At 34.5% G+C, this 13,705-nt stretch overlaps 1 protein-coding gene across 1 annotated transcript; it reads left to right on the forward strand.

Moving 5' to 3' along the window:
- The first annotated feature begins 3,039 nt into the window (after positions 1–3,039).
- Positions 3,040–11,210, forward strand: LOC125031175 (putative inorganic phosphate cotransporter). The gene is made up of 11 exons (XM_047621755.1): positions 3,040–3,114; positions 4,737–4,865; positions 5,759–5,958; positions 6,791–7,024; positions 7,159–7,246; positions 7,494–7,720; positions 7,934–8,083; positions 8,374–8,506; positions 8,707–8,948; positions 9,506–9,639; positions 10,519–11,210. The coding sequence occupies exons 2-11, from the start codon at positions 4,751–4,753 to the stop codon at positions 10,565–10,567; spliced, it is 1,572 nt and encodes a 523-aa protein (XP_047477711.1). The 5' UTR covers positions 3,040–3,114; positions 4,737–4,750; the 3' UTR covers positions 10,568–11,210.
- Positions 11,211–13,705: the final 2,495 nt, after the last annotated feature.

Raw genomic sequence — 13,705 nt, forward strand, 5'->3', positions numbered from 1 at the left:
GGTCTATCCATTTAGGAATTCTCGTCCCTGTATCTAACATTGTTTTTGTCTAAGGATTATTTTTCTGTACCGTGACTCTGAATGCAGATATGGATTTTTTTTTTTTCTTATCTATAGCTAAATATGAATGTCAATTTTTATAAACAAATTTACTGAAAATTACCCTTATTTCCTCAGCGAGCGCGTGTGCTTGCCCATTTTCTTTTTTTTCATAAGTGAAAGAAAACGTGTTTAATTTTATGGGTACCTCTTCTAAATATGAGGAGAATACTTTGTTGATTATTCTGTTCGATCTGTCAGAATGAAATCATATAATGCAACAGAGAGCAGTGAGTGTTATTATTATTATTATTATTATTATTATTATTATTATTATTGTTATTATTATTATCATCATAACCATAATAATCATTATTATTAACATCATTACCATCATCATCGCATCATTATTATGATATTATTTATTATCATTATTATTGTTTCATCGTCATCAGTATCAATATTATATCATCAGTATATCACCATTATCAGTATTATTATTATTGTTATTATTACTGTTATTATTATTATTATTACTGTTATTATTATATTACTGTTATATGTTTTTGATATTATTATTATTATTATTATTATTATCACTCTTATGATCATATTACTGTTATTATTGTTTTTGATATTATTATTTTTCTTGTTATTGTTATCATCATCTTCATCATCATCACCATCATCATTATCATCATCATTATCATCATCATCATTACATTTTTTTTACCATGTCTTTGTTCTCCGAAACTCTGCGGTAAGTAAACCCACATTTCATGTATATAGCCCTGCCCTGAAGTAAAATGAATTGAAAATGTTTGTGGTGAGTTATATTTTGATAGGAACAGGAAGACATGAATGAGTTTAACAGAATAATAATAACAATAATGATGAAAATAGTAGTAGTAATAATAATAATGATAATGATAATAATAATAATAATGATAATATTATTGATATTAAATATATTAATGTTAATGATAATAATAATAAGAGTTAATAGTAATGATATTAACGATACTAATAACGTTGTCATTTCACTTTGATTCGTATGCTGTCGTATATTCTTTCATTTCAGTCTAAAAATTCAGAAAACCAAAAACCACAGCTACATAAAAACAAAAAAGGATCCTCGCTTAAATTGGTGCCTTTGTCTCCGAAGACAGCACGTGAACTGCAAGCATGTGTCATTACAACACGTGTTAGGTACGTGTACTAACATGTAATACGTACTATTTTTTTTCTAGTGCTAACTTTAAACATGTGTGGACATTTGACGTGCATTAACTTTTGACATATATTAGCTTTCGCCATTCGTTAACTTTTAGCATATATTAATCGTATCGACTTTTGGCTCTTACTGTTGTTGTTTTTTTTGGCACGTACCAACTTTGGATATGCATTAACTTTTGGTCATATAAACTAATGACAAGCTGCTTATTACTTTAACTTCTCATGTGCCACATCCTCATCATCGTGACCATCGTCTTTGCCAGTCAGTCAAGTGCCACTCCATCATAACCAGCTATTCAGTCAATCTGTCAGTCTGTTAACCAGTCATTGAATCAGCTTCTCCTTCCGTCAGCCCAACAGTTAGTCAGTCAGTCAGTTAGTCAACGAGCCAATCGGTCAGTCAGTTAATTAGCCAGTCAGTCGGTTACTTCGATATCTATTTATTCAGTTGTTCAGCCAGAGCCACATAATTAAGCAGCCTGTCATCACAATGGAGATGATGATAATTGATAGCCCATTGATATTTTTAATTAGCTTGAATTATGGTTATTTGTGAGTATTGACGCTGTAGTGAATTGCAATTTTATGAAGGTAATTTGGCATGGAAGTATTTCTCGGTTGATGAACAAACCAAACTACATCAGTGCTCTGAATGATTTTCTAGATGTAGTGTACTAATATTCATACTTAATTTTCATTTCATCTTACTAATTTTAACTGTAATGTGTGTGTGTGTGCGTGCGTGCGTGCGTGCGTGCGTGCGTGCGTGCGTGCGTGCGTGCGTGTGTGTGTGTGTGTGTGTGTGTGTGTGTGTACGTGTGTGTGTGTGTGTGTGTGTGTGTGTGTGTGTGTGTGTGTGTGTGTGTGTGTGTGTGTGTATGTCTGTGTGTGTATGTGTGTACGTGTGTGTATGTGTGTGTGAACATCTGTGTGTAATTATCTGACACAGAGAAACCCGTTGAAACGAATACCAACCTTATTAAAGAGACGAAAAGATAATTGTAAAATTCAAGCACATGTTATCATCAGAGAGTAACGAGGAGAAAGGTATATTATAAAAGGTAATATAAGAAAAAGAAAGATAAATATAGAAAAGAAAAAGGAGTAAGCGGAGGAAGAGACCAAAAGGCACAGGTGAAGAAATTTCTAAGCGGCATATTTTACGAATATTCATTAGCAAAATCTGCACCTGCCTGGCTTTGCGTGGACACCAGTGGAATGGCAAACTTTCTGTATCATTTATTACGTACTATATAAAATGCATTATACATCCCCATATAAAGGCAGCTGGTCCCAGTATATGCTTGTGGTAGATGCTGCTGCTGTTTAAGTAAAAACGGGAGTGTATACCCAAAATCTTATACACACAAACGCACATCTGTATGCATATGTATGTATGTGTGTGTGAGCGAGTGAGTGAGAGAGAGAGAGAGAGAGAGAGAGAGAGAGAGAGAGAGTGAGAGAGTGAGAGAGAGAGAGAGAGAGAGAGAGAGAGAGAGAGAGGGGGGGATACATTCATAATGATGTTTGAATGGAAGTATATCTAGTGTAGATATCACACGCAGAATATAGATCGTAAGTCATACTGAGACCCTCGCATTAAATATAGAAAGAAATTGGTAGCTCACCAAAACATTTATCAATCGTAAAAAAAGACTATCATTAGTTTATCTGAACTAGTCATTTAACGCTGACTATCAAGTGACATATCGTACAGATGTTGCACAAGGTCATTTTTGATATTCACGTATCTTCAAGTGTCATGTTTTGATCAGTTACTAACTAGAGTGCATTGAGTGAAGAAGTTCGACTGATGTTCTTGTAACTTGAGTATAAACAGTGCGTTGAAATGTTTCATGTGACGATTTTTTGTTTGTTTGTGTTTGTATTTTATGATTGGGAAACTATATAAATGACTGAATATTCGTTTTAAGACGCCTGTTATCAATGAATCAGAACTTTTTTTTATCACCGCAAAGGAACACGTAGACCTTGTAAAAATAATTGTCCAAATATACCTTATGGATATGCCTGTTTATACAAATTACTGAACTTCGGTTTATAGTGGTTAGCAGGCAGAAAAATAATTTGGAAAGCTAGGCGTATTTCCATAATAACGAGAGGGATTTGTCAAATCAACTACTAAAGAACGAAAATATGTTTACACGTCAGGAATGAACAGGAAGAAGAAAAATACAAAAATAAACGGAAGATATACCATGTTTTTTATCCCTTGAACCAAATAATCATCTTCATCTACAATATATCTGTTTTGGATACTCAGTCTTGCATTACATTTTTTTCCTATATCCAAGAAAATACTTTTTGAGGCTTTATAATGTCACTGTCGGTTATCTTTAATATTCACGTGGCTGGTATGGCTTCAGGAATTTGATATGCGTTAATCAAACTATTCCATTATTCAAGTTCATGATTAATTAATACAATAGGCGTTGTGTGTGTGTGTGTGTGTGTGTGTGTGTGTGTGTGTGTGTGTGTGTGTGTGTGTGTGTGTGTGTGTGTGTGTGTGTGTGTGTGTGTGTGTGTGTGTGTGTGTGTGTGTGTGTGTGTGTGTGTTGTATTATACATGCATATATTATATATACATATATATATATTATATATACATATATATATATATGTATATATATATGAGAGGCCTATATCCTGCAGTGGAATAAATGATAAATGGCTGTTAAAAGAAAAAAATATATATATATAAGTATATATATATATATATATATATATATATATGAAAGGAGAAAACACTCTACCGTGTTGATACTATGGTAGACCTGAAGATGGAATCCAGGTGGATTCCGAAACTGTTGTCTCACTTTTAATAAATCTAGAGTTTACATTGTGGATTTTCTACCATATATATATATATATATATATATATATATATATATATATATATATGTATGTATGTATGTATATATATGTGTGTGTGTATATATATATATACACACACACACACTTCTTCATGTTCACTTTTTAGCATATGTCCAAGCTGAAATAGATACTCCAAAATTACATCTATTATTTGTCTGTCTGTCTAACTTTTTATTTATATATTTTCTCTTCCGACTTCTTCCTCTCTCCCTCTCCCTTTCACTTTCCTTCTCCCTCAGTCTTTCCCTCTCCTTCCTCCACCCCCTTCTCTTTCTCTTTCTCTCCTCCTATCCCTCCCCCCTCTCCTTATCTCTTTCTCTCTTTCTCTTCACCTATTCTTCCCCCCTTCCCATTATCTTTCTCTCCTCTTATCCCTCCCCCCTTCCTTTTTTATCTCTCTCTTTCTCTCCTCCCTCTCCCTCTCTTTCTCTCCCCCTCCTCCTCCCCTTCCCCCTTTCTTTCCCTCCTCATATCCTTCCCCCTTTTCCCTCTATTTCTCTCTTTCTCTCCCTCCACCCTCTCTTCTTCTCTCTCCCTCTCTTTCACTCTCTTTCTCTCTCAACCAGGGGGCGACAGTGAAATGGCGTCCAGCCTAAACCTTGCCGAGCACATGGAGGGAGTGGAAAAGGAGGGGATATTCGTCGTTGAAGACGGAAGGAGGAATTCAACGGAGACAGCGAATGGAAATGAAACAAGTATATGAAAGTTTCAGTATGAAGGTTGGCTGTCTCTGTCTCTGTCTCTCTCTCACTCTCTCTCTCTCTCTCTCTCTCTCTCTCTCTCTCTCTCTCTCTCTCTCTCTCACTCTCTCTCACTCTCTCTCTCTCTCTCTCTCTCTCTCTCTCTCTCTCTCTCTCTCTCTCTCTCTCTCTCTCTCTCTCTCTCTCTCTCTCTCTCTCTCTCTCTCTCTCTCTCTCTCTCTCGCCTTTCACTCACCTACATATATAAACCAAATATTAGACGTAAATCATATATCAGATAAATACCCAAATTTACCAAACTCTAGTAACTTATCGAAAAACAAAATCATCCCAGGCTGCTTAACATTTCACAGCTAAATCTCTATCTCGTAAATTTAGTTGTCGTAACAATGAGTTATAATGGTAATGATAGCAACAACAATAATGTTGATGGTGAAATAACAGCAACAAGAACATTACCACTACTACTACTACTGCAGCACTACTACATATTCTACTTCTACTTCTGCTAACATTACCTCCACTACTGCTACTACTACTACCACAGCTACTACTACTACTGCTGCTGCTGCTGCTGCTGCTAATACCATTGCTACTACTACTACTACTACTAATAATAATAATGATAATGATAATAACAATAACAATAATAATAATAAATAGTAATAATAATGATGATGATGATAGAAATAGTAATTAAAACAATTCTGATAATAATGATAACAATAACTACGACAACAATAATACAATAATGATAATAATACCAATAATAGTAGTAGTAGTAATAGTAATAATAACATTAATAGTTGATTGATATTAGTAATATTCATAATGAATGATAATGATAGTGATTTAAATACTGATGATAATAACAGCATTCTAAACAGGTAAAAAATGCTGGCCAGTTCGATATACTTTGGGACTGTTGCTGTTTTTCGGCCTTGCTGTCGAATACTCGTTGCGCGTAAACCTGTCCATCGCCATCGTGGCCATGGCAGGAACCACGGAGCTTCCTGACAACAGTAACTCGACTGCTGACATATGTCCAGTTGAAGGAAATTCGACCGATTCGGAGGATAAATATACAGTGAGACTGAGTTCTGTGTATTTGTGTTTTGTATTATAGTATCTTAGAGAAATGGGGTGTTTGTTTTTATTCTGTTTTATTTATTTTTTACGTTGTTTATTTATTATCCATTTGTTTTTGTTAATCTTTTTTCTTAAATATGTCACGTTATGTTTTGTGTGTTTTTTTTTTTTTTTTTAGGTGAATTTGGAACGCTGATAACACTGTGTTGCATAATATAATTAAAAAAACAGCTGGTGTACTGGTTACATTTTATCATACACACGAACATACAGATAACAGCAGATCACAAAATGCGTACCCACATAAGCAGACCAACAGGGATATCCACCATACAGTCCACAGTCCACAAACACCATTCTATACTTCACACTCCAAAGATACATTCCACCACATAATTCATACTCCACACAGTCAACTCACTCCATCGTCCACATGCCACTGGAACAACCCTTCATTTTAATCCAATTATGTAGACTCATTCCGCCCCATACCAAGCCAGGAACAACCCTCAAACAGGGCCAAGATGTGATAACCATAGCCGTCATAAGGACAAACAGTCCACCCGATTCCCCTTGGGCATTCCATATCATATATATATACACATACATATATATATATATATATATATATATATATATATATATATTCCACAGTGGAAACCAATTATCTTACTTTACAGGGAAAACCAAGGTCATATCTCCATGCCTCGCACTCCACAAGAAAAACAGAGCGAATCTACTACATTAATACTGAACGCAAGAAACTGCACAGACACAATCCCTCCCTTTTACTAACACTCTCCGGATACAACCCACTCCACCCTCCCTAGGAAGGCGAGTTTGACTGGGACGAGAACACCCAGGGGCTCATCCTAGGAGCGTTCTTCTACGGCTACACGTGCACCAACCTCTTGGACGGGCGGGCGGCAGAGTACCTGGGAGGGCGCCTGGTCTTCGGTCTCGGGGCGGTCGTCTCTTCGTGCATAGCCCTCCTGTCCCCGCTCTGCGCCAGGACGTCCACCGGGTTCTTCGTGGCTTCTCGAGTCGCTATGGGGATCGCCCAGGTAAGAAATGATAAGAATTTAACCATTATCTCTTCTCCTTGGTTTATTTTAGGGTCTCAGTTAAGAAATAGAGAGAAAACATAGATATGGATAATGGATTTCTTTTTTTTAATGGATGCGGGTTGATTTTCTAGGGGGTGTCGTTGCCTGCAATAAATTCGATCATGGCGACGTGGTTTCCTCCTGAAGAAAAGGCAAAAATCAATCCCTTCATATACGGAGGTAAATTGGTAAATTTTCAGTGGTATTTTCTTCCTTCCATAAAATTACAAGCCAAACGAAGAATGCGCAAACGTCAGTTACTTGAAATTTCACTGGTAATCTTTAAATTCGTAATTTCAGTTGTTACAAAGAGATGAATAAATCAGTTAGATAAAGAAACAATAGAATCGTAATATATAATCAGAATGATCACGTATCCATTAATTTGTGTATGGACATTTCTCATTAACTTACATTACTCACGCAGGCATGCAGATTGGCACCGTCATTTCCCTGTCTGTGAGCGGCTGGTTAATTTCCGTGGGGTTCCTTGGGGGTTGGCCTTCCGTTTTCTACGTCTTCGGGGCTCTGGGGATAGTGTGGGGTATTCCCTGGTTCCTCCTGACACACGATAGGCCTGAGAAACATCCTAGGATTTCGCAGGCTGAACTGAGCTTCATCCAAGGTCATCAGGAAACCGTCAAGAAAGCAGAGGTACAAATATTTCCATGCACCATCATGTACAGAGTGATACGTATATAGTTGCCTAATTTATAAATATTTAGCAATAATCTTTATGACAAACTCAATCTTCCAAGTATTGTGATTTCCCTACTCCCTTGAAAGGCGACCATCTCCAGTTCCAATGCGTTACATATATGATTTAGATTTATGTGATGAAAAAGAATTAATAACAAATCTTGACAGATAGTATCGATTTCCTGGAAAGAGATCGTCACTTCCGGTCCAATGTGGGCGTGTGTTTTCATGATGACTGGTGGTAGTTTTGGCTTCTACACCCTCTTAACGGAGCTGCCAACATACCTTGCCAACATCCAGCACTTCGATATGAATAGTGTAAGATCAGGAGATATAACAGTTTTTCGATTGTGAGTTTCCTGTTTCGTAGTAAAGTTTATTTGCTATATTGTAGATCATAAGTCAGTAGATCGATTGTTCTCTTGTAACAATAATAGCAGCACAATGAACAAGCGAGAAAAATAAGGGAATAGTAAGGTATGTTTGATTAGCACGTAAGAATTATGTTTTTGCATATGGTGCGCTTTCATACGAAAATGTCTTCCTGTAAAATAACATCATCCCCTTTCCTTACTAACTTTATATCTACTCCTTTCCTTCGCTCACAGAGCGGTGTCCTCTCAGCCATTCCTTACGTAATGCTTTGGGTTTTCGGCATCCTTTGGGGATTCTTCATGGACAGGCTCTTCTCTGCGGGTGTCCTGTCGATCAGGACGATCAGAAGGCTCTCCACTGCAGTCGGTTCGTTTCTTTTCAATTCCATGTTTCTTCGTCATTTTTTTGTTTTTTCTCCTCTCTTTTTTCGTGGACAGTGGCTCCAACTTTCGAGTATGTGTGTGTGACTTTGTACGTGTGTATAGTGTACACGTCTATAAGTATATGCATATACCAAACACAGAAGACTGAACCAAAATTCTAAAGTGTTCTCACCTGCCCCGCAGCTCACTACGTACCAGCCGTCGCTCTGATTGCAATGTGCTTCGTTAACTGCAACTCTACGATTGCAATGGCAATGTTGTGCATGGCTTTAGGATTCAATGGCGCTTCCTACAGCGGAAACTCTCTCTCAGAACAGGACATCGCCCCCAACCTGGCGGGGACGCTGCTGGGAATCACCAACACCTTTGGCTCGGCCACGGGGTTCCTTGCTCCGTTGACTGTGGGGGCCATCACCAGCGGCAATGTGAGACCTGACTGAGGTTTTTGCCTCTTTTTCTTACCTTAATCTTATGGCATTTATGTATTTGCGAATTTGATTATCATTGTCATTATTGCTATAGCTGGTATCAGTTACTAGTATCATTATTATATAGGTATATCCGTCTGTTTACTTTTTCCCCTCCATTCACCTTTCCATCCTTCCATCTTCAATCTGTGCATTGTTATTCTCTCTTCTTTACCCATTAGCCTTCTACATTTGATTATCTACCTCATGATTAAAGTTTCCATATGATATACAACTCTAATTACTAATTGTCCACTGCCATCTTATACTCATCAGGCTATCCAACTATCTCTCCTATTTCCTCACCCAACACGAGTTCCATTATCCATCTATTCGTAATTATAAACACAATTTCTAGTCATCTCGTTCCGTCCTTCATCCATCTCTCTATTTATCCATCTATCTCCCCCCCTTACCCACCAAGGGATCCATTATCCATCGAATAATATACCCAATTACAAACTCCGTCCTTCATCCATCTCTCTATTTATCCATCGATCTCCCCCATTATCCAGCAAGGGTCACTGGCCGCCTGGAGATTAGTGTTCATTATCACAGCCATCATCTACGTGGTCACATGTACGCTGTACCTTTTGCTCATGTCAGCCGAAGTCCAGCCTTGGAACGAGCCTAAAAGGGACCAGAAAAGGTTAGTTTTTTATTTTTTTTAATTTGTATTGTTTTTTTTTTTCTTGGGGGGGGGGGGCAAGGGTTAAATTTGAAAACATTAGTCAACGCCCAGAATGGTTCTGACGTATTTTCAGACTGTATCTAATGATTTTATGTTTCATGATGTTTCTGCTGCTTGACCTTGACGCAGCACGTTATTTTTGGTTGACAGAATATTTTTTTTAAAATGATCAGCAGAGTTTGTCAAAAAGGTAAAGATAAATAAATGAAACCAATGATTACTCCTGAACTTTAAGTCTACGTTTGTAGGAGCAATTATCACTTTCAAAGTTCTTCATCACTTCAGGTTCATAAACATGACTTACTTTTGCATATATCACAAAAAGTTCATTATAAAAGTAAAACACACAAAAGGGGTTTAACACACCAGAATAATTTATAGTAATATTCTACATTTCTTTGTAAATGATATTTAAAATATATATGTTCTTTAAAATCCCTCAACAATATATTGGAATCATAAAACATATGAAAACAATGGTGTTGGTATTTGTATCAAGAGAGTATTGTGGATGATTTTCATAACTGATACATTTACAACGCCCAGCATCATATTTAAGACCAAGGTAAAAGAGTATTCAACAATCGTTATAAGATTTGTTTACCTTACTGTAAAAAAACATACTTGAATTTATAGTACATTAACTGCATAAATGCTCCAAGATTTCGCGACAACCCTGCGGAATGACCCTTTGCTAAAATGTCACAAGAAATTTATATCATAATGAATTGTAAATTGGTGTACAATCCCCCCACCCCCACCCCACCCACAGCCCAAGATTTCACAACCGCCCTGCTGGCTGATCCTTCGCTAAAATGTCACATGAAATATTTCCAGGCGGGTGGGGCCCTCCGCAAGTTACGGGTCGAACCAAACACGATGGTGAACAAGTCTTCATCATAACTTCTTGAAAAGGTTACTCATCCTGAACAGAGGTTTACTGAAGCACGAGGAAGGAAAATGAATAGATGGACAAGTAGTCTGCGTCGGTTTGTCAGGATTTATAAGCAAGAAATGGTAGATAGTTGTGTTGATAAATAAATTGAAAAATAGATAATGCTGTGAAATGTAGATACATATTTTAATATGTACATATACATATAAGTATTGACAATCCACTTGCATTTTTTTTATATTAGTATTTATGTGAAACTTCCAAGACTATGGAGCAATCTCCTTACTTACGAATAACAAACTACAAATCCTAGATTTCTAGATTTCTTGAGTAGCAACACATAGAAATCATGCCATGTGTTAGGTGATAATATAAAACACTCTACAAGTGATAAGGTAATCTTAAGTGTATTTTTTATATACATGATCAGAAGCACCCTAGTTCATTCCATTATCACAAGACTATCAATAACTTATATATCTTGTAATCATTTGCATAATGTGTGATTAAGTGATATGTCATAGTCATAATCATTCAGTATTTACCATCTCATGCAGCCCCAGCATGAGATGGTATATGGATAAACCGAAATAGAATGTTCCTTTGTGAATTTTGAATAAAAGTTAAATCAAAGTGCAAGGATTTTATTTATATGAATATCCACAAATTACTTTGTCTGTAAGATATATATATATATATATATATATATATATATATACATATATACATATATATACATATATATATATGTATATACATATATATATATACATATATATATACATACATATATATATATGTGTGTGTGTGTGTGTGTGTGTGTGTGTGTGTGTGCGTGCGTGCGTGCGTATGTGTGTATGTGTGTGTGTTTTGAATGAACCTTCTGTGTGTTGGTATATGTAAGCACACACACACACACACACACACATACACACACACACACACACACACACATATATATATATATATATATATATATATATATATATATGTGTGTATATATAAACACATACACACACACACGAATAATCGTACATATTACTGATATTTTATAAGAATTGTAATCACTAACAGATTTGTAATCATGTTGATGATATAAATGCAGTGTTTCCTTTGTCTGCTTCTTATTCTTGTTTATATTACGATAACCAAAGAGGTTGCTGATTACCACGACAGTAAAGTATATCATATGATCATGAATTGTGCAATTGATTGTTAAGTGATTTAATCTTTGTTCGTAAGGTAGGCTGCCACATATGGATGTCAATATATAAGCATGTTTTTTTTTTTCACGAAGATTGTATACGTAATGTTTAGAGTACCTGAATGCGTAGGTGAAAATGTGAGATCTACGACTGGTTTATATAGAAGTTATTTTTCGATCTTAGAATATTTGTGCGGTATGGTATAAGTACATACATCCACATGCTCAAGTAGAAGGACAATCGTGTTTTGTGCTCTTGGATACCTATTGTATGAAAATGCAATATTCATGTTCATTGTGAATGTTCATTTGACTATTATTATTGTTGCTATTATTATCATTATTATACTTAGTTTTCTCCAGTAGTAGATAAACCAGGTCAAATGCCATAAATCTTCAACGAAGGATTATAATAATAACAGTAATAATAATAATAAAAGAAAAAAGGGTGCGGGAGAAAGGGAGCTGCTAGTAATGATAATAATAATAATAATAATAATAATAATAGTAGTAGTAATAATAATAATAACATTAATAGTAGTAGTAGTAATAATAATAATGATAATGATAATAATGATGATAATAATAGTAATAGTAATAATAATAATAATAATAACGATAATGATACTATTTATGATAATTATAATAATGATAGCAGTAATGATGGTGATAATAATAATAACGATAATAATAATAATAACAATAATAATGGCAATAGTAATAATAATAGTGATACAATAACAACAATGATAATGATGGTGGTTAAATCACAATAATATGAATAGCAATAAAAATAAAATTAATTGTATTGATAATGATAATAATGATAATAATTATTATTATTATTATTATTGTCACTATTACTATTATTATTATTATCATTATTACTACTACTATTACTATTACTATTACTCTAACCATTATTAGTAGGAGTAGTATTAGTATTAGTATTATCATTATTGTTATTATCTTTATTATCATTATTATTATTATTATTATTATTATTATTATTATCAGCAGCTAGCTTTCTCCCGCACCCTTTTTTTTCTCTCTCTCTGAGCTCCCTCTCCCTTTCTTCTCTTTCCTTTCTGTTTCCCCTCCTTCCTTGCTTCTTAACCTACCCTCTCGTACAGTCGTGCAGGTTAATAAATGTGTATAAACGAACGGTCAAGCTATTTCATTGCAGTGTGCTTGGCTTGAAGAAGAGAATGATAAAAGTAATAATAACTACTATGATGATGATAGTAATAATGATGATGATGGCAATAAGATTGATAATAATATAATGATAAATGATGATACTTATAATAATGACTATAATAATAATAACAATAATAATGATAATAATAATATAATGATAGATGATGATACTGATAATAATGATTATAATAGTTATAACAATAATAATTATTATTATTACTATCATTATTATTATCATTATCATTATTATTGTTATTATCATTATTATTATTATAATAATAATAATAATTATTATTATTATTATTATTATTATTATTGTTATTATTATTGTTGTTATTATTATTATTATTATTATTATTATTATTATTATGATGATGATGATAGTGATAATAAAAATGATGATAATATTAACAGTAGTATTTATGATAATGATAATAATAATTATAATTATAGTGATGGTGATAAGAGTAACAACACCCAAACAACCTTAATCATAATAATAACAATAACAGCAATAATAAGAAGCACAAAAATAATAATGATAATAAAGATAATAACAATAATAATAAGGGTAACGATAATAATGGAGTCAGAATATGATTATGTTAGAATCGCGAACAAGCCATTTTAATTATCTTCATTTATCCCCATTTTACCTCAAAATAAAGCGACTTCAACTGGCAGTCACAAGCTATATTTTTCCAGGCGTATCGTGTCAGCATTCC

This window comes from Penaeus chinensis, chromosome 12 (genome assembly GCF_019202785.1).
Source record: "Penaeus chinensis breed Huanghai No. 1 chromosome 12, ASM1920278v2, whole genome shotgun sequence".
Taxonomy (NCBI): domain Eukaryota; kingdom Metazoa; phylum Arthropoda; class Malacostraca; order Decapoda; family Penaeidae; genus Penaeus; species Penaeus chinensis.